Genomic DNA, 20,615 nt, shown 5'->3' on the forward strand with positions numbered 1-20,615 from the left:
TTTTACCTGAGAGATCATTTCAGCAGAAGTTGACCATAGAATCATGCTGGAAAATCTTAAAGTGTTTTCTAGACATTTTAAGGTTTCCAGCTTGATTCTATGGTGCACCTAAAATTGCCTACAGGTAATGTATTTTTGATTGCATATAGGGCAGCTGAGGAGGCAGCAGCAAATGAAATAATTTGTAAATAATGAAATCTGTGAATGCTTAACCTAAAAATGTGGAGCGGACTGTATTGTATAAGTTTCTTAATTCCATTCTTAGGAGCAGTGATTGACTCCCTCTGTTTTTTCCTAAGAACTAAATGGAATGGAACAAAGAAAATTCTATTTCTGTTTTGAAATAGTCACTTAATGGATTGGTACCAAAGAATAATACCCAGAATAGGAAGGATATACAGGATATACTTGACTTACAGCGTAAGTTTAGATAGACATAAATGTGGGGAGCCAGTTCCATAAGGAATCGCTACAGCCCAGGGAAAGTATTCTGAAAGATGAATTCATTGCAGCATTGGTGGTTTTACTTAAGCCATCACCAGTTTAAAGCATGAAACAGTGATAGCTTACATTTTCTAGGCTAGAGAAGTGTGCTGATGATCTTCAGAGAGACCAGAGGAGGCAGCAACTAATGTTCCAAGCTGATCTTGGCTGGGGTGATCTGGCTTGCCATTAGATGGCAGTTCTTCAGAGTACATAGGCAAAGAATAACTGGTAAAAACCAACTTCTTTTGCTTTGCCTTCTTCAAAATGCTTCCAAACCAAGAAAGTACCTCAGGAGAGAGGCAACACGTCTCCTGCTGTGTCTTCTGCAGCAGGTGCAAAGGGTACAATAGAAGAAGGGACAATGCATCTTTTGCTGGGGGCCCTCTCCAGGAAGCTTGCCATGTGAAGAAAGCAGGCTCCAGTTGCAAAGTTTCCACTTTGCCAGGCAGAGGGAATGTGTTCAAACACACCAAACCCTCCAGTGTCTTCCTCCATTTGCTTTCCCTTCTAAGCAAGCAAAGCAAATCCCTTCCTTCCAGCAATGCCAAGTCTGCAATTGGTTTCTCCTGCCTCTGCACTGTCCCAGTCTGGGTAGGTAAAAGAATGTCAGCCCAGTCACCTCTTCTTACCATACAAAATGTCACATTGGAGCTCTGAATAGCCTCTTTCTTGCTTCAAACCCATAATTCCCTCCTGCCTTGCTGTCTCACCTCACCCAAGCCAACTACACAGAAATGCTGGGAGAGCTATGCATTGTGGGTGAGACTCTTATTTAGTTCCAGAGAAACATTGCAAATTTAAAATATTGGGAAATTGGGGCGACACAAATTAAGACTCGCCTGTATGTGAGATTAATACCTCAACAGATGTTCTTCCCAACATACGTACTTCTCTCTTCCACCCTAAGTTCTATTTCCATTCAATATTTAAGCGTGATTCTTTTTTTTAATAATACATTTCAAGATGTTCAGATATTGTGTTAATTTTGTAAATCTGTAGAACAGAGTGTTTCATGTTTTAAAGGTATTTCTATAAATAATTCATTGACATGCAACATAAAAAGCCAACGGTGTGATACACACAAAACAAGATCTACTTAGTTGAACTCATTACTGGGGAAAATATTTCCCAACTAACACTAACTTAGATACAAAGAAAGATGTCTAGTGCAGTAGAATGAAACTTCTTCTTGTGGTCAAGCTTTGAAACCTCAGCAATGGAAGAAGGCACAGGAATCTGGTTCCATCTTGATTTTTAATGCAAAACTGCTAGGAAAGTTACTAGTTATAGAAAGATCAATCAGCAGTTCAGTTACACTGTAGACCTATTTCTCCCATATGTACCAAATCAGATTGCTTTCTCTCTTGATTTATTACCTTGGTTGCAGGCTATCAATGTGTTGGTAGCTGACCCATTTGTAGCAGATACTCTTCTGGGCTTCCTTTGACTCCAGGCTTGTCTCCTGACCTGCAGGAGTTATGTCATGCAGTTTAGGTGATCAGCAAAGAAAATACGGGCGAGGATAGTTCCCAAGCTAAGTTGGCCAACTTTTTTCGCTGATCTGTTCTGCCAGCTGAAGTCTATTGATAAGTCCATGTACAGGGTCTTGGGAAGAAATAAACACGTGGAGGATATTTGGTGAAGATGCAGAGCCTTCACCCTCAATAAGATCTTGTAGTGCCTGTGGCAAGTGTTAGCCGTCAATTAATGCAGTGATGATTAAGAAGTCAGATTATGTAGTGGGTGAAAGGAGCTGCCTTTCTATTGTATTGCACTTGTATTGGAATCTCAGCTCAAGTGGCACCCATCACAGGAATGGCTGATTTGGTCCAGTTCCAACTTTTCCCCTTAGAACATTCTAATGGGTTAGAGAAAATTACTTAACAGCACTAAACAGTGCATGTTTATTTAAAAGGGAACCCCTTGGGTCCATTGGGATTTACTCTAAAAATGTTTAGGATTGCAGCCAGACTGTGTTCTACAAAGGGAGGTAGTGGTTTGATTCCCCGTTACTGGCTCGGCCGGAGAAGCCAGTTATTGCTGGTTTAGCATTCGGTCCCTTTCTCACAACTAGGAGATGTACAAATAATAACTGTTATACTGTACAAGGCTTTCTAAGAAGCAGCATGCTTTAGTTGGAAAGTTCGCCTTTTCTGGACCAGTAGTGGAGACTATAAACAGCACATTGGGTTCAAAGGAAGTAAGATTGTGTCCTTGATAGAACTTGTCACAGACTGACAAACAGCAACCCCAAATCCGACTGAAATTTCACTCCAAATAAACTGCATGATGCAGAAGCTGCACCAGTTAGTCTTGGGCCTTTGGGCTTAAAAGCAATCAAGGCAAACCAAAAAAGACACTTAGTCACTGAAAGACACCCCTTTTGTTCCTGGGGCAAATGCTGTTCCCTCTGGCTGCCCCATCAGAAGGGGCTGGAGCAATTGTCAAGGCTGTTCCTCTCCTTCATCGGAAATGTGCCGGTAGCCCGGAGGCTGTGACTTTGCACGGAATATTACTATCAGGAGCAGGACAATAAGCAGGAAGAGGATGCAGCCACAGATAGCCAAACCCACGATAAATTCTGCAAAGAGTGAAACAAACAAGAACTTTAGTTAAGACATTCAACTTCTCATATGTTCTTTAGTGTATCCAGCACAGCAGGAACTGCTCACCTATGTCTTTCATGGAATTTGCTATCTGGCATTCCTGTTTCCAGTTCTGTGGAATAACAGGCTCTGTGAGTTGCAAGAATTTGAGAAGGGGGCAGCGCTGCTCACACCCAGGCAGCTGCAGGGGGTAAGGCTCTTTTCCACTCTCATTCCTAAAGAACATCTCCACAGAGAAATTTCTAAGAACAAAGGAGCACAAAAATATTGATTAATCATTTGTAATTGGTTTTCCATTATTGCACAATCCTGTTCAACTGTTTGTAATTCAGTTTGTAACTATCAAATTATTACTTACCATATATTAGAGTATAAGGTGACCCAAATATAAGCCGAGGCACCTAATTTTACTATAAAAAACTGGGAAAACATATTTGACTTGAGTATAAGCTGAGGGTGGGAAATGTAAATTTCAAAATAAAGATACCAATAAAATTACATTAATTGAGGCATCAGTAGGTGAAATGTTTTTGATTATTTACATAAAACTAATTTAAGGTAAATCTGTCCAACTCTGAATAAAGCATTATTCTAACATTCTTCAATGTAGATGTGCTTACGTATCCTTCCAATAATAGAGCAAAATAATAAATGTAATAAAAATAATCATAGTCTAAAATAATGGAAATATAATAACAGTAATAATAGAGTAAAATAATAAATGTAATAATAAAAAGTACAATGATAAATGTAATAATAAATACAGTAAAATAATAAATGTTAATAATAATAAGAGTAAAATAATAAATGTAAAAATAACAATAGGGAAAAATTATAAATATAATTAAAAATGACAGAGTAAAATAATGTAAATGTAATAATAATCATAATAAATAGAGTAAAATAATAAATGCAATAAAAATAATGATAACAGAGTCAAATAATAACTTTAACTCGACTAGAAGCCGAGGGAGGCTTTTTCAGCCTTAAAAAAGAGCAGAAAAACTCAGCTTATACTTGAGTATATACGATATATGTGGTTTTGTGGGAGTAAGGGGAAAAAAAGATTGCTCTTAAACTGGAAGCTACTTGTTGGTTTAAGAGTATAGCTCAGGGGTCCTCAAACTAAGGCCCGGGGGCTGGATACAGTCCTCCAAGGTCATTTACTTGGCCCTTGCTCATAGTCAACCTAAGACTGAAATGACTTGAAAGCACACAACAACAACAACAACAACAACAACAACTCTATCTCATCAGCCAAAAGCAGGCCCACACTTCCCATTGAAAAACTAATAAGTTTATATTTGTTAAAATTGTTCTTCATTTTAATTATTGTATTGTTTTTAAGTGTTTTTGCACTACAAATAAGATATGTGCAGTATGCATAGGAATTCATTCATTTTTTTTTCCAAATTATAATCCGGTCCTCCAACGGTTTGAGGGACTGTGACCTGGCCCTCTGTTTAAAAAGTTTGAGGACCCCTATACTTAACTTAATATTCATCAGAAAGATCCATTCATGTTAACTATATCCAAGATATACTAATGCTGATAAGTCATTACAAACAGGAGTATCTTGTATTGAGACCAGAAGTAATCAGAAACGCTGAAAAGCAATGCTTTAGTCATGCCTGTTTTAACTCCTGCATCATAGGGGAGAGAATATCTAATTGCTGTTTCAGTTCAAGATTTCAACAAGTACTGCAATATCTCCTGTGGCAATGTGGGCAAGAGTGAAGGTATGAAAGGCTGAGAAATCAGTTGCCTGTGTTTATGCTGGAATTTCATTTGATCATCTAAACGAAGTTCTCACCCGTCATCTTCCTGGAATAACTCAAATATATGACATGAAGCATACGGTGCTTGTTTTCCATTGTAAACATCCAGTGCCATCTGTAGTGCCACAAGAGTGGTGTCATGCTGAAACAAAGAAGAAGAAAAGTGGATCATTCATCTCTGCACATATTAGAAGAGATCAAAAACTACTGTCAAATGGATAAAACTGACTGATGTTCCAAAACTGCTGGTAGAAGGGGGGGAAAGCAGCTTCCAGAGCCATGGTAGAGAAGGTAACATCCCATTTCAGCTATGAAAAGAGAAATAAACTAGGAAGAGCATAGAAGGGAGTATGACTCAATAACTCTGGCTGAGAAAAGTCCTGTTTCCTGAATGTAATACCTGCAGATGTAGAAACTATGTGCTTATGCACAAGCTGCAAAAGGAAGTTAATATTTTATTGCATGGAGGCGTGGAGATGTTGATTTGTGTATTCTTAGTTTCATAGCATAGGAGAGAGAAACTGCACAAGCATTGCCTAATCAGATGAGGAATGTGCAAACATAAGATAGGGAAGGGGGAGGTAAGATCAGAAAGAAGAAGTTAAATATAGATCCCGCATACAAACTTACTGCTGAGTACATAAGCATTTTCAAGTGGGAGGGTGAAGAGGCATTTATAGCTAGAGTCAGGTTTTTTCTGATTTGAGACAGAAGGACCCCTGCAGAAAGAGAACAGGCTTTTAGATCTCTGTTTTTTAGATATTCCTCCAATTATATTTGAAGCTACTTCCCCAACCCTTCACTTACCCCCTTGCAGACGACTTTTTTCCACCTGTCTGTGAATCCCAAAAAGGAATTTAAAGCTGAAATCCTTCAGTTGCTGCAGCTGCGTCATCACCTCAGTAGTAACCCAATCTGGTAAAGGCATTTTGTGTGCTTTCTACAAAAATGAAACACGGGGAAAGTCACTGGCAGCTAGTGCAATGAATAATGTGAATAGAGACATGTATGGGTAAACACATACAACACTGAGATGGGACAATTTAGTCTAGAATCTGTTATAAGTTTTCTTGTAACAGAGTAAATCTTTGCCATGTGAGCTTCCACTTCTTGCCCAGGAGCCTAGCTGCATTTGTACAATTACGTTGTGCTGAACACATCAAAAATGTTAAAGAATGTCAGTAGTCAATCAGAATGGATGATGTATCCAAGAAACCAGAATATGAACAAGATTTGCAAAAGCAGCTATGAAGGAACCATATGAAGTTCCACAAGAATAAAGGTAGATCACTGAATGCCAGTCAGTTTCATCCATGTTACAGTATTTCTGATTTCCACCGATGGATGTGAAAGCTGGCAAGCTGCCCTACAACTGTGGAATGACCTGCCCGAAGAGTTCTGAGAGCTAAACAAGATGTCAGAATTTAAAATGCAATTGAAGACCTCTGGCAGACCTACCCAGTCAACTTTCAATCATGAGTTTTGATTTACATTCTATTGCCACTATATGTCAATTCTGTATCTGGGTTTGGTACAAGTTTATATATATATATGTATGTGTGTGTGTGTGTGTGTGTGTATGCAATGTAATGTATTTTTATGTTCATTTGTTTTTGAAGTTGTTGTACCCTGCCTCGAGCCATCAGGAGAGGTGGGTAATAAATAAAAATGATGATGATTATTATTGGATACACAACAAGATCAGCACACAGCAAACAAGATCACTATGCTGGCTTTTGTGTTGGATCACATGCCGGAGACTTCTCGAGCGTCTAAGACTATGTGATGCATCATCAAATAATGCATGCAGATCTGAGTAATGTAGTCTTTTGCAGCTGTCGGATGTCAATTTTGTAAGCACCGATTGTGTTTAAGTGCAGGTCAAGGTCTTTAGACACTGCACCCAGTGTGCCGATCACCACTGGGACCACCTTGACTGGCTTGTGCCAGAGTCTTTGCAGTTCGATCTTTAAATCTTCGTATCGTGTAAGCTTTTACAGTTGCTTCTCATCAATTCTGCTGTTGCCTGGGATTTCAACATTGACTATCCATACTTTGTTTTTTTCCATGATCATGAGGTCAGGAGTATTGTGTTCCAAAACTTTATCAGTCTGAATTCAGAAGTCCCAGGGTAGTTTTACATGTTCATTTTCTGTAACTTTTTTAGGCTTGTCATTCCACCAGTTCTTTGTCACAGGGAGATGGTGTTTGTAGCACAAGTTCCAGTGAATCATCCAATGGGTAATAAATAAAAAATCATCATCATTTCTTGGAAGCCTCTCTTTCATTGGATCAAAGATGACTTGATGACAAAGAACAACAGCAACTTGTATTGCAAATGAAGCATACTTCACCTTTTCCATCTTACTAGACACATCTACCCAGTATCTAAAGACCTGTAGCAGTCTTTTAACAATTTTGGCAGTGGTCACAATTTTATTGAAAACGGCAACATGTGCTTTTTAATGTGACATGAAAAACCTTCGTACCACTCAGTCTTAGCAAATGTATGGCATAGCTTTTCTGGTGGGTGAAATGTCTCTGCTCTTAATCTGTGAACTCACAGAAGTTACAATGGCAAAGGTATTCAGGCTACTCTGCTTATTTTCAGTCACATTCAGTTTTTAGTGTCGTTCGAAACTAGAGTTGCACCATATGAAAAAGCCCTACTCTGAAATCATGGCTCAATCTGGATACAACAATCTGGAAAATTATGCACATTTTCTTGCTAATTAATTAATATGTAGGTGGCAAGAAAGCAAAAGGTTGAAACTGTTAAGTGGTTTAAGCTATCACAAAGCTTTGATGATTCATCAGAAAAGTAGTTTATTTAGCAAGAGTTGTTCCTTAGGTCAGCTGATGGAAAGTCAAGAGGGAAGTTCAAGAATAAACAAGTTTAAAAATTACTGTGGCTTATAACAGCTCATGAAATTTGGGGCTACAGCTCTCTTCAGCCCCAAACAGCATGGTCAGTTACGAGGACTGATGGGGGTTATACAGTGGAATATCTGTTGGGCAAGGCTACATGATACTTGACTACCCTGCAAGGCTTATTTTTAGGCACCTTCTAAATGTTACTGTGCGATATTTTTAAATTCATACTTATCAAAACTTGTAATCTGTGGATAAAGAAAGATACACCATGTAATAGTTGCATTTCCTCCTTGAAAAAAGGGGGTGTAAGTATTACGTGGCAGCAACTATTATGTGGTGAAAAAATGTAGCTGAGGGAAGCCCCATAGTTGCAAAGAGGGCAGGCTAGCAGGTGGGGGAGTGAGGACTCACTCACCCTTATGTCTGTCCCTGAGTTACACCACTTATTCACTCTGATGCAACTACAGTGTTCCCTCGCTGCTTCGTGATTCGCTTTTAACGGACTCGCTGTTTTGCGGGTTTTTGAAAATATTAATTAAAATATTAAATATTTACATCCAGTGCAGGCCAGGGACCCCGGAAGTGCGGCAGCCTGAGGCATGGCAGGGAAGGCCTGCCTCCCTGGCCTGCTGCTGCCTGTGTGGTTCCGAGTCTGCAGAGGCCTGGGAGGCAGGCAGGCGCTCTTGGGATGGGCCAGGAGGTGGGTAAGGAAGTGCGAGAAAATAATATATAAAATATATAAAATAATGTAAAAATATTAAAATTAATATGGCCCTACTTTGCGGATTTTCACTTATTGCGGGTGGTCCTGGAATGGAACCTCCGCGATAAGTGAGGGAACACTGTATTATGTGAGAAACAGAAAAATACCAATTTTTCCATCCCTAAAATGGGGGTGCGACAAATGTGGAGGCGACCATTATGAGATGAAATACAGTATACAAAGTATTGTTGGCATTCATGAAAAATATCTTAAAAGGAGAGGCATAGCTTCAAATTCTTCAAATGACTGCAGGGCTAAGTTCTGTTAAGCATAATTATTTTCCCTAATTTCCATGAGTAATGGTTGTTGTTGTAGCCATAGAAAAGGTACAAAACTGAATGCTTTAAAAGGAGTAGTAGATACAGAACCTGACATACAAGGAAATGACCTACATAGGGCAGTAATAGAAAAGGCCTGCTGTGATGGTGACATTTAGGGAAGATTCCTATTTTACAAAATCTAGGGAAGAAGACTGCAATGTATGTCTAGGCACTCTGCCCATGAAAATAAGGAGGAGGATGAGGAGGGCAGGTTTTGTGGTTGCATTCGTCAATATACTGGTTCATCCCATAGGAAAAAAAACCCATTCACTAGAGAGAAACTTAGTAGTGCCCCAAGGGAAACTATTTAGGGAAAGTGAAAACCTGGCTGTCATGGAAAGCCAAGTCTTTTCCCATCATATCCCAATACCTTTATATTTTGCTTTGGTTTTTGCCATGCAAGAGAATTGCATACCTTAAATAGGATGCTTATGTGTTGATAGGTATAGATCTTAAGTATCACTTATTTGAACAGTCTTCCTTTGTTTCCAGAAAAACTTTCAGTTCACTGGAGATTCTAATTACTAGAAGGTAAGTTTTGCTCACTACATGCATACTGTTCTGTAGAGTTCCCTAATCCTCTACAGCAGACTCAGGCTCTGCTCAAAAAAAGGACGTTTAGGAAAAGTCATCCTCCACCTGTGGGGAGTGAAGTCTTAGGCCACAGATTTAAAATCTTCCTTAGGAGAGATTAAATACATAGTTTAAAATAACTGGACACTGTAGAAATTACTTCAGCTCAAGACAAGCCTATAAAATGCTTCCTATTTCCCTTGTGGTATTCATTTTAAAAAGCCCTTTAGAGAAAAGCACAGGAAATTTCATATACTGAATTGCCTGTATTTTTCTTAAGGAAAGGTTTTTAAACAGTTTGGAGAGCAAATGATGGATAGGTCAAGGTGTCAGGCCACTTACCTCACAGAAAAGTGTGTCATATATACTCCAGACACTTTCTAGAGTAACATCCTGGATTCCTGTCATATTTGCTACCATTTCCAAGAATTGCTGTAGAAGAAAGGAATAGAATCATTCAATTTTTCATTGACCCCTGAAGGTTACATAGTATTATTTATTATTATTATTATTTATCATATCAGAAGCAAACCAATTTATTTGAGAAAACACAAACTTTAAAAACTTGGCTTTCTATTAATAATGGATGAAAAACATTGAGGCTATGTCCCATGCAACTGCCCCATGCAACTGTCTTAGGTCAAAACCTAACATTTCAATGTTAATAATATATTTTAAAAGATTGTCTTCTTTATAAATATCATACCCCCATGAATATGGAGGTTGTACTATATAACCTTCTGGTCACTAGCTACTGGTCAAAACCAGTAGCTAGCGACCAGAAGGTTATATAGTACAACCTTGATATTCATGGGGGTATGATCTGAAACACACACCCCTTGGGTACCTGGAATCATGGACAATAGTGAACCCTATTATTTTGACTATACCTCGGCTGCATTAGTGTTTACCTTAGACTAGTGCTGGAGGACCTTGAAAGGGGGGGGGGGACTTTTTTTGGAGCATTGGTAAGTGAAACCATGGATATTGAATCTGTGGATACGGAGGTCATACAGTATAAATTAGAAAGTTTAATATATCCCATCATACCATGTTTTCAACAGTCTTATTCACATATTCTGCTGTCTGTCGGGTCTCATTTTGCAGTTGTTCATAGCGAGGACAATGAGATAAAGGAAACTTCAGGAGCTGGACAGAGGCAAAATAGAGGAGTTTGAATACAAATCATTCCATATAATCAGTATTAACTGGAGCATCTGCTTATTAGAGACTACTTTCCCTAAAGTATTTTTATCTGAAGGCAGGTTTTTTAGACAGGTGTAATGGTCTCCTTGAATTGCACCTTCATCCAAAATAAGGAACTCTTCAGAGAGGAAATTTTTAAAGTGCAATCCTCCAAGTGGAATTCAGACTGTAATTTCCATCCTTCATCACCCTCTTCCCTATGATGACTAGAACTAATAGTAGTCACAAAAAACAGTATCTGGAGGACCTCTTCAACCCCCAAATCAGGTTGAAGAAGAAGAATAATTCTGTTCAGTATGGATGTAAAGAAGGCAAGATAAATGTTTCTTGAGTCAATCAGGTCATTATACTGATCTAAAAGTAACTTACCCGTTCCAAAGAATCAGGAACTGTGTGGACAGGGATGGGCTGCCAAGAAACATTGGGACGGAAGACCTGCTGGCCCTCTGGAGGGTACAGTCCTGCCAGATTAGCCTCAGCGCTCATCAGGGTCCGATCAAAATCCGTGCTGCGTATGAAGATCTGCCAGAGCAGACCACCAAATGTAAAGTTTGTTTCATTAGTCACTAATGTTTTCAGCTTTGTTTAGGAGCCAGAAAAAGAGGGTCTGGCTCTATTACCTACACAAAATGAGCACCAAAGAAGCCCACAATAACTTGATTTCAACAATCATTGTAGAAAGTTGAGAAGTCGAATGGGAATTCCATTGTCTTGTTACAACAGCTCCACTGACTATTTATTTAGAGACAGTATAAACAGTGGAGTTTAATGTTGAGATAATTGATTTTAATGTTTATTTATGTCCTGACATTGAATGTTTGCCATTTGTATGTTGTGCTCCACCCTGAGTCCCCTTCAGGGTGAGAAGGCCAGAATATATTTTTAAAAAATAAATAAGTAATTTTAAAAAAATAAAATTGTATTTTTACCCTGTTCAATCTCAACCCCAAAAGGGACTCAGAGTGGCTTATAAACATAAACATACAAATAAACATACAAATGCATTAAAATCAATTAAAAAAAATCATAAAACCATAAAATATCAATATATTAAATAAGCTGTTAAAAAGATAACACAAAGACCGGAAATCATAATCCAGGAGCTATTCCACTGCTGTGTTTCCAACCATGTTTAAAAATGCTGGCTATAAACTATAAAGCCCAATACAGTATGGGTCCGTTATCTGGCCATATTCTCTGACATGAGCCTGACTGTGTTTTGAGATGCTCTAGGGAGGCCCTTATCCACCTTTTACTACCTTCACAGGTACATCTGATAGCAACATGGGAGTACCTTGTGGCTGCTCACACTCTCAGGATCCTATGTCCAAAAGGTTTGACTAGCACCTCCCTTGCTATCCTTGCAGATTATTTCTTTTGTCAGAACTTAGAGAAGCAGTTATTCATAAGGAACGGGTTTTTAATAATGTGCAGTATTATCTACATTTTGTTTTTTAATTTTATTTCAATGATGATGCTTTTTAATTGACAGTTTAATTGTATTTTAACTTTTCCATAATATGAACCACTATCTATTTCTGGTTTAAAGTTTAATGTAATCCTGCCCTGAGACATAATGTTGTTTAGCGCTGAAGTATGACTTAAGTGAGCAAGGCAAACAACATGATGTGACTGTAATTAGATATGGAATTTTTACTCTATATAATGGTAAATCATAAAGAAATAGTCACTGAGTCAGAACATGAGGGCATGGGAAAGCAAATGCAATCCAGCCCCTTCTTCAGTGCTGCTATATGTGATATCCCTTACTCTTCTCATGTCCAAAGGTCTGAATAGTATTCAGATTAATTTCCAGGAATATTAGGATAAGGTTGATGCACGTATTTTGTGACCATATATGTTGAAGCTGAACAGGTAATAGCCACGATTTAGGCTAGGCCTCTCTTGTGACATCCTCAAGGGCACAGGCAAATGTTAGCTTTCATACTGAGAAGTGGTGTTGCAACAAATGCGGAAGTGGAAGACACCTTTCCAAACAAAGGCATTCCAGACAAAGGCAGCTCACTGCAGTCCCATAATTATCTGTGTACAATGCAAACTAGATGGAAATTACTACAGTTAGAAACTCCAAGGATTAGCATAAGCGTTGAAGAGGAATATAATGCTTTAATAGCTCTAGTAAGCAAATCAGTAGGTAATGACATATAACTCTCTCAAGCAGCACAGAACCTTCAGGATAAAATGTAGAAAGTGAGCATAAAAGGGAGAACAGTTGACCATGAGTTAATTGGCAGAAGCCCCCCAAATAGTACACATCTATGGACTCAGAATAATACACATGCTTCCAAAGAGATTTTCTTGTAATTTAACTAGTAATAGTTGCTTACATTTTCTAAAACACATTATTAAAACAGTCAATAAACTGCTAAACAAAATGAACGTTTTATGTCTTTTATGTTGTTGTGTACCTTCAAGTTGAATCCGACTTATGGCAATCCTAAAGTGAACTTATCACAGAGTTTTCTGGGGCTGAGAGTGTGAGACTTGCCCAAGGTCACCCACTGGGTTTTTATGGCTGAGCAGGAAATCAAACCCTGGTCTCTGGAGTTGTAGTCTAGTGCTCAAAGCACTACACCAGGAATGAATTAAAGAGTTAAAGAAAAGCCGGAAGAAGAAAGCTAACAATCCAGTTGGACTGGCTCTTTTTCTAACCTTGTGGTAAGGTGACCCTGTCATCATAAATCTGGTTTCCAACTAAAGATTGACACAGTGTTTGAGAAGAGGCTAGCACTCTGTTATCTCTTGCTTAAATCACTTCATTGGACATAGTTTAGATTATCTGTTTTTATTGCTCAGGCAATGGAAAACTACAGGTCAACTGACCTGAGAGCTCTTGATTTTTTTTGCTCTTTGGAAGATTAAAGAGACATGTTTGGACAAGGTACATTTCCTCTTCTTTTTACAACTGAAGAAAATAACCTAATTTATACTTCAAAAAACAATTCTGTTTACCCTCCTCTTTGTTTGCTTGTAGCGGTTTTATGTTACCAAATAGCGTTCACCCAATTCTTTTGAATCTTATTTATGTCGCTCTCTTGCTCCAGTCAGCAAGTGTCTTATGTTCTTCTATTGTCTGAATACAACTTAGCAAACAGTTTTTAATCAAATGATGTCTCACCCTCTGTAATCTTCCTTGGCACAATACAATTAGGAAAAGAATGAAAACATGCAGATTTGCAAAAAAGGAGGGGAAGAAAGAAGAGCATGCTGTACTTCTACAACACTAGTAATGTAGGATACACTAACCTCTTGTCTGTTGTATGAAGCATTCAGAAATTCAACATAGCGTTTTCGGAGTGCTTGGCCCAAGTCCCATTGTTGCCGCATCCCTTCCTACATATGTCAACAGTAACAGTTTAACAGCCAAACGGGTTTTATTGCCATCTTGCAAAAGAACACAAGATTTACAGTCAGTAACAATTACAGCTTGAGTGTAATTGATTGAGGAAACATTACCAAAAAAGTCCTTGAAATGGATAAAGTGGGTGGACTCTGACTACTATAATTATATATTTTATATTACATGTAACATTATTAATAATATTACAATATAAAAGTATAATACAATATAGTAATATATAATACTGATGCTAATAATATAATGTGTTGTATGTATATAAATCTTGTAAGCCGCTCTGAGTCCCCTTCGGGGTGAGAAGGGTGGCATATAAATACTGTAAATAAATAAATAAATAAATAAATAAATAAATACTGTATATTCCTTTTTAAATATTATATACATTTTTGAACAATTTTACTTTTAAAATGTAATATAGAAATGGGATTTAAACAACATAGCAATTTGCTTTGATCTGAAGACACTTTTGAGTCCATCTACATGGGCCAAATAAGTCAGTTTGGAGGCAAATTGACTTTATGGTGGTCAAACAATGCATGGGGTCAATTTGTTGTAATGCCATCTTCTCCCATATTGAGAAAAGTCACAGGATGCTTTGGAAGTACCCCATGTTTCTAGCCAGTGCAAACCCTTGGTCTGCTCCATATTTGGGAAGTGGCTGCAACTGTTTACATCACCATCCCATTTTCCCCAGATTTAAGCAACCTGTGGACAGGGATATTTTCTCCTCGTTCTGGGCTGTGCAGTGTCCATCAAACACAACAATGGTGTTGATCACTGCTCAGCGTCAATTGTGGCCTGTTTAGATGGGCCCGTTGGCTTCTTGGGAATGCAGTGGGAAAAGAAATGCTGTTCAGATTGAGTGTCCCTTAGTCGAAATGCTTGGAGCCAGAAGTGTTGGGATCCCCCTCCCCTGGATTTTGGGATACCTGTATTTACTTATATGTGGATAGAGATATCTTGTAGACCAGGCATGAGCAAACTTCATCCCTCCATGCATTTTGGACTTCAACTCCCACAATCCCTAACATTCGATAGTTTGCCCATGCCTGCTGTAGATGAAACCCAAGTCTGAACACAGATTTAATTTGTTTCATACACATGTTATGTGCCTGGTGCAGTAGTGAGTTAAACCGCTGAGCTGCAGAACTTGCTGACCAAAAGGTTGCAGGTTCGAATCTGGGGAGCGAAGTGAGCTCTCATTGTTAGCACCAGCTTCTGGCAACCTAACAGCTCAAAAACATGCAAATGTGAATAGATCAATAGGTACCACTTTGGGAAGGTAACGGCACTCCATGCAGTCATGCTGGCCACATGACTTTGGAGGCGTCTATGGACAATCCCAGCTCTTCAGCTTAGAAATTGAAATGAGCACCACCCCCAAGAATTGGACATGATGTCTTAATGTCAGGGGGAAACCTTTACCTTTACCTTACACATATTATACATATAGCATAAGGATAAATTACAACAGTTTAAAGAACTTTGTGCATGAAAGGTTAGTGTACAATGAACCATCAGAAAGCATAGGTGTTCTTATCTCGGCCACACATGGGGGCAGGTATTTGCAGCATTTTCAGGTAATTTGCCCAACCTGTACCAACTGTTGCTCCCCTGAAACCACAAAAGAGGAATCCTCAGTCTGGCTCTGCATGGAAAACTGGAAACATACACCTTGTTTGATACCTTTCGTCAAAGCAATTTTCTGAATTCTAAAAAAAAAGTACAGATTTGGAGCGCTGAGTTCTCACAGAAATTTCTTAATGGGATACTGACCTGAGAGAGTTGTCCAAATCCTTGGGGCCAGGCACTTTCCTGATAGGGATCTCGGGGATATGCCTTCACTGGGGACCGATCTCCATGTCGATATAACTGAAAATCAGAACAATGTGCCTAAGTATTCCACGTAACCTTTTCAGCTCATTCTGATACATCTGGGCTCTTCCAGACAGACCCTACATCCCAGAATCGGATACGAGCTTATCCCAAAATATCTGACAGTATCGACTCACTTAATCCAGTTTCAAGCAGAAAACCTGGGGGCATATCCTGGGATATAGGGTCTGTCTGGAAGGGCCCCTTGTCAGTTCCTTAACGGTTTCCTCCAGAGATAACTGGAGACGGCAATGTTCCTCCACTTGCCCCGAGGTGTGGAAAGACTGCTTGTTAAGATCTGGTCGCCTGTTGTTACACCCAATAAAAGGATGCAAACTTCCTGGCTGGCATAAACATTACAAGCAAGGCAGAAGCAGTCCTGCCATAATAAACCTGGGTTGTTGTTAATTTCCCAGGCTGTATGGCCATGTTCCAGAAGCATTCTCTCCTGACGTTTCACCTGCATTTATGGCAAGCACCCTCAGAAGTCTGTTGGAAACTAGGAACATGGAATTTATATATCTGTGAAGTGTCCAAGGTGGGAAAAAGAACTCTTGTCTGTTGGAGCTAGGTGTGAATGTTGCAATTGGTCACCTTGATTAGCATTTAATGGTCTAGCAGTTTCAAGGTCTGGCTTCTTGCTGCCTGGGTGTATCCTTTGTTGGGAGGCAATTCGCTGGCCCTGATTGTTTTTTTTTCCTGGAATTTTGGGTGTTCTTCTTTATTTACTGTCCTGATTTTTAAAAATACTGGTAGCCAGATTGCATTCATTTTCAACACTCATAAACAGAGGAATTCCAAACAAGAAAAGAATCAGGGCCAGCTAATCACCTTACAACAGGATTCCCCCAGGCAGTAAGAAGCCAGACCTTGAAACCGCTGGGCCATTACTTGCTAATCAACATTCTCACTTACCTCAAACAGACAAGAGTTCTTTCTCCCACCCTGGACATTTCACAGATATATAAAACCCATTTTCCTAGTTTCCAACAGACCACACAACCTCTGAGGGTGCCTGTGATAGATGTAGGCAAAACATCAGGAGAGAATGCTTCTGGAACATGGTCATACAGCCCAGAAAACTCACAACAACCCACTTTTGCAATTTGTCCTTTTGGGCTGACCTTCTGACTCCTACTATTATGATCTTACTGATTGATAGATTGCAATTCTATTTCAAAGTGAGAGGATTATCCTGACCAACCCAATCTTTGCCTGTTTTGACAGCTCAGCTCAATAAGGCGGGGGGGGGGGGGAATAATAAGGGCTTTCCCAAATATACTGCAAAAGAGAAAGTGGATCCCAAAAGGGAAGCAGTTGCAAGAAGAAGAAAAAGACAATTTGAAAAAAAATATTGTTTTGGTGCTTTTGTGCCTCCCCTGCTCTTTCCTCCCTTTTTGTGTGTGCCTTGAGCCTGGCATCACGTGACAGCCCCAAGCAAGCCCTCTCCCCTCCTGGCAGCCCCCTCCCCTCCCCTCCCGCCTTTGTCCCTGGCGGTGCCCCCCTTGCTTACCAAAGTCACAAAGCGGAGGCTCCGGGCGTGGGCCAGGGGCAGGGCGAGGGCCAGGAGCCACGGGAGAAGGGCAGCGCTCCTCCGGACCCGAGCCCTCCTGCCGCCGCCGCCCTCCATGGCTCTCCTGCTCTCTATCTCTGGCTGTTCCTCGCTCAACAGCCCTATCTTGGAAAGGCAGGACTGGGCATGCGCCCTATGTGCCCGCGCATGCTCACTCCCCGCCTCTGAAGCTCCCTCTTGCCCTGCCTGTCTTCTGCCACCTCTCCTCCTGGGCTTTGGGCAAAGGGCATCTGGGGGGAATGTGATTCATTCATCGCCCAGAAGGAGGCTGGCAACTGGCATGGGCAAACTTGGGCCATCCAGGTGTTTTGGACTTCAATTCCCACCATTCCTAATAGCTTCAGATTCCTTCCTTTTCCCCATCAACCTCTTATTAACTTCTAAGGAAGTAAGATAGAAACAGATCCTTGATCCAGGGTTGACACAGCAACGTAATAATAATAATAATAAACCTTGATTTATACCCCACTACCATCTCCCGAAGGACTTGGTGCAGCTTACTAGAGGCCAAGCCCAAATACATCAGTAAAACAACAATACAATAATAAAAACTCAGTAACAAAGCCAAAACATTAACAATAACACCGCGGCGCATTAAAACCTGTGGCAGGGCCAAATGTAATACTTAAAATCTTTAAAAGTGCTGGGCATGATAAGGTGAAATAGGATAGATATTTTAGGGATAGGTGGGGAGTGCAGGCAATTCTAGATCTCTAGTAAAGTGCATTTGGGACATAATGCTTGGAGTTTCCTTATTCTGAGAAGGCACACTGGAACAACCATGTTTTCAAGCTGCTTATAAAGACTGCCAGCGTTGGGGCATGCCTGATGTCCTTGGGGTGTGAGTTCCAGAGTTGAGGGGCCACCACCGAGAAGGCCCTGTCTCGTTCTCACCAATCGTGCTTGCGATGCAGGTGGGATTGCGAGCAGGGCCTCTCCAGATGATCGAAGAGATCATGTGGGTTCATATACAGAGATGTGGTCATGCAGGTAGGCGGGTCCCAAACCGTTTAGGTAGGTAAGTACCTGCACCTTAAATTGGGACCGGAAAATGAACAGCAGCCGATGGAGCTCCTTAAACAGGAGGGTTGACCTCTCCCTGTAAGGAGCACCAATTAACAACCTGGCCGCCGCCCGCTGGACCAATTGAAGTGGGTGAAATGAGTTGCCAAGACAGGGTTTAGCGCAGGCCAGTAATTGAATTGTCTCATTCAGATTTGAGCTTTTACTAGGGACATTCCTAGCACCACCCTTACTGCCACCATCAGCGTTGTTCTGGAAAGACCCAGGAGGGTAGAAGCAGAATTAATGCACCACTGATAACTATCATGGCTCAATATTGCGTGATCCTGGGAGTTGTAGTTTGGAGAGGCACCAGGACCATTACCTCTCTTAGGCCACTATGTCCATGGGCAAGTCTAGTCATGGGCAAACTTCGGCCCTCCATGTTTTGGACTTCAGCTCCCACAATGCTTGACAGACTACCGGTAAAGCACCAGGACCATTACCTCTCTTAGCCCACTGTGTCCACAGGCAAGTCCAGGCATGGGCTAACTTCACCCCCCAGATGTTTTTGACTTCAGTTCCTACAATGCTTAACAGACTACTGGTGAGGCAGGAGGGCCATTATCTCTCTTAGCCCACTGTGTCCATAGGAAAGTCCAGGCATGGGCAAACTTGGGCCCTCCAAGTGTTTTAGACTTCAACTCCCACAATTCCTAATGATTAAGTGGCTGAGGGGGAAAGGAAAGGGCCGGAGGCTGTTAGGAATGGTGGAAGTTGAAGTTCAAAACACCTGGAGGGCCCAAGTTTTCTCATTCCTGTATGTCAGTGGTTCTCAACCTGTGAGTCCCCAGGTGTTTTGGCTTTCAACTATCAGAAATCCTAATAGCTGCTAAACTGGTTGGGATTACTGGGAGTTGTAAGCCAAAACACCCACAGGTTGAGAACCACTGCTGTATGTTGCTGTGTCCATTTCCACCCCATGGGACCCTATCACAGAATTGTTGTTGTTGTTGTTGTTGTTATTATTATTATTATTATTATTATTATATTTATATCCCACTTTTTGTCTCTCAAGTGCCTAAAACTAAACTTAATTCCAATAACATGGAATTAAATATAAAAGTATTAAAATACATAGTTGAAACTAATAAAATCAGGTTTTTTTAAAAAAACAAACCCTCAAACTACATAAAACATAGCACCCTCAGGTTTTCTTGGCATGATGATGACAATTGACGACTGCTTTTTTTATCTTGACCCAGACCCAAGTGGTGCACGGCATTAAAAACAATGTAATTTAAAACCTGCTCCAATATTCATACGCAAATAAAATTAAATCCACAAATATTCAAACAAGTTGGTTAAAATCCCATTAAACAAATAAAACTATTAAAATTATTCAAACATAATACAGTTCCCTTTGAGTCCTTCTTTAAAATGGTCTGCTTTTTAAAAACCCTCTACTTGAATAAAAGGACAACAGGGAGCTATCCAGCAGAGATTTGTTCAGAAGAGGTTTGCCATTGCTTTCCTCTTAGAGAGTGTGACTTGCCCAAGGTCACCAACTGGTTTCTGTTGTTTATTCCTGTGTGTTTCTTGGACACACAACACATTACATTGTTTACACTGCTGGAGAAATTATACTGTTTTGTTGGTACTGCATCACCTGACATTGGCTGGGAAGTAGTAGCCAGTAATGAAAGGACCAAGGCATTTACATCTCCGGCCCATTATCTGTTTGGCTATCAGCCAGCAAGCCAATGACTTAAATCAAGAAATAGCTTTCTAAGATCTACAGCAGGCAGAGGCAAAATAAGGCCATGCTCATTTCCCCTGTCCTCTCAGCATAAGAACATGGTGGCCTGCAACATCCTAATGCAGAAAGGATGATGAGGAAGGCACACAGCAGCTGAGAGCCCTTTGGAGCACTCTCAGCCACCCCATGTCTTGCTCTCCTCCTGGCATAAGGACAGTGCAAGTGGCCCAATCCTTATGCCAAGAGAACGGCTCAAAGAAAGCACACAGTGGCTGAGAGCTCTCGGGAGGGCTCTTGGCCGTTATGTGTTTCATGTTCTTCCCAGCATAATGCCAAGAGGACAGTCCGAAGATCGGAGGAGGAAGATCAGGGAGGAAGATCGGGGAGGAGGATTGCAGCAGTTGTCACATGTCTCGTTTTC

At 40.3% G+C, this 20,615-nt stretch overlaps 1 protein-coding gene across 2 annotated transcripts; it reads right to left on the bottom strand.

Annotated features, from left to right (window-relative positions):
* Positions 1-1,721: 1,721 nt before the first annotated feature.
* ACP2 (acid phosphatase 2, lysosomal) lies at positions 1,722-17,554 on the bottom strand. Of its 2 annotated transcripts, XM_067462752.1 has the most exons (11): positions 17,374-17,554; positions 15,762-15,857; positions 13,874-13,960; positions 10,976-11,128; positions 10,451-10,549; positions 9,743-9,832; positions 5,678-5,810; positions 5,501-5,589; positions 4,906-5,012; positions 3,159-3,334; positions 1,722-3,067 (listed from the first exon to the last, which is right to left on the bottom strand). In XM_067462752.1, the coding sequence occupies exons 1-11, from the start codon at positions 17,488-17,490 to the stop codon at positions 2,931-2,933; spliced, it is 1,284 nt and encodes a 427-aa protein (XP_067318853.1). In that variant the 5' UTR covers positions 17,491-17,554; the 3' UTR covers positions 1,722-2,930. The 2 variants fall into 2 exon arrangements, with proteins under 2 accessions (XP_067318853.1, XP_060619468.2); XM_060763485.2 differs by lacking the exon at positions 17,374-17,554 and having other exon boundaries at positions 13,874-14,011; positions 15,762-15,848.
* Positions 17,555-20,615: the final 3,061 nt, after the last annotated feature.

This window comes from Anolis sagrei, chromosome 1, assembly GCF_037176765.1.
Source record: "Anolis sagrei isolate rAnoSag1 chromosome 1, rAnoSag1.mat, whole genome shotgun sequence".
Taxonomy (NCBI): Eukaryota; Metazoa; Chordata; class Lepidosauria; order Squamata; family Dactyloidae; genus Anolis; species Anolis sagrei.

What these genes read in the sequence shown, in the direction of transcription:
- ACP2 (XM_067462752.1), bottom strand. Translation starts at nt 17,490, where the DNA reads ATGGAGGGCGGCGGCGGCAGGAGGGCTCGGGTCCGGAGGAGCGCTGCC. An exon ending in ATGACACACTTTTCTGTGAG is followed by an intron (nt 5,811 to 9,742) that starts GTAAGTGGCCTG and finishes TCATTTTTGTAG; the next exon opens with AAAGCACACAAAATGCCTTT. An exon ending in AAAAAGTCGTCTGCAAGGGG is followed by an intron (nt 5,590 to 5,677) that starts GTAAGTGAAGGG and finishes CTCTTTCTGCAG; the next exon opens with GGGTCCTTCTGTCTCAAATC.